The sequence below is a fragment of the Pygoscelis adeliae genome, unplaced genomic scaffold (assembly GCF_000699105.1).
Source record: "Pygoscelis adeliae isolate BGI_AS28 unplaced genomic scaffold, ASM69910v1 C10063227, whole genome shotgun sequence".
Taxonomy (NCBI): Eukaryota; Metazoa; Chordata; class Aves; order Sphenisciformes; family Spheniscidae; genus Pygoscelis; species Pygoscelis adeliae.
The window spans coordinates 1-347 of record NW_008819108.1 but is presented as its reverse complement, the minus strand read 5'-3'; the positions used below and the strand labels follow the sequence as shown (position 1 = coordinate 347).

Here is a 347-nt window from a genome sequence, read left to right as displayed (position 1 = left end):
GGCCACGCGTGGCACGGGCGAGGGCGCCGAGAGCCCCGGCGCTGACACCAGCAGGGCAGGCGGAGAAAAGCGCTGTCGCTTTCGCAAGGGTACGTTACCATCGGTGGCAGGTCTTTTCCTCTGCCCAGTGCACTGCTCTGCAAAGTCCGTCTGATTTTCAGAAACATCAGTCTTTTGATCTACACAGTGAGTGTCCTCTGAGATTCCCTGAGAACTGACAAAAACCACGGTTTGGCAATTCCCGTTTACATCCAAGCTCTGGCGGCCGGCGGACTTGCAGACAGCTTTCAGTAGCCTGGGGGGTCTGAAGTAGAAGTCGGGCGAGCTCCCCTTCTCCACGGCTTGCC

At 58.5% G+C, this 347-nt stretch overlaps 1 protein-coding gene across 1 annotated transcript; it reads right to left on the bottom strand.

The window, feature by feature from the left end:
- Nucleotides 1-15: 15 nt before the first annotated feature.
- Nucleotides 16-342, bottom strand: LOC103913629 (cyclin-dependent kinase inhibitor 1B-like; the record flags this gene model as incomplete). The annotated part of the gene is made up of 1 exon (XM_009320177.1): nucleotides 16-342. A coding segment is annotated over one exon (327 nt), but the record flags the coding sequence as incomplete, so codon positions are not given.
- Nucleotides 343-347: the final 5 nt, after the last annotated feature.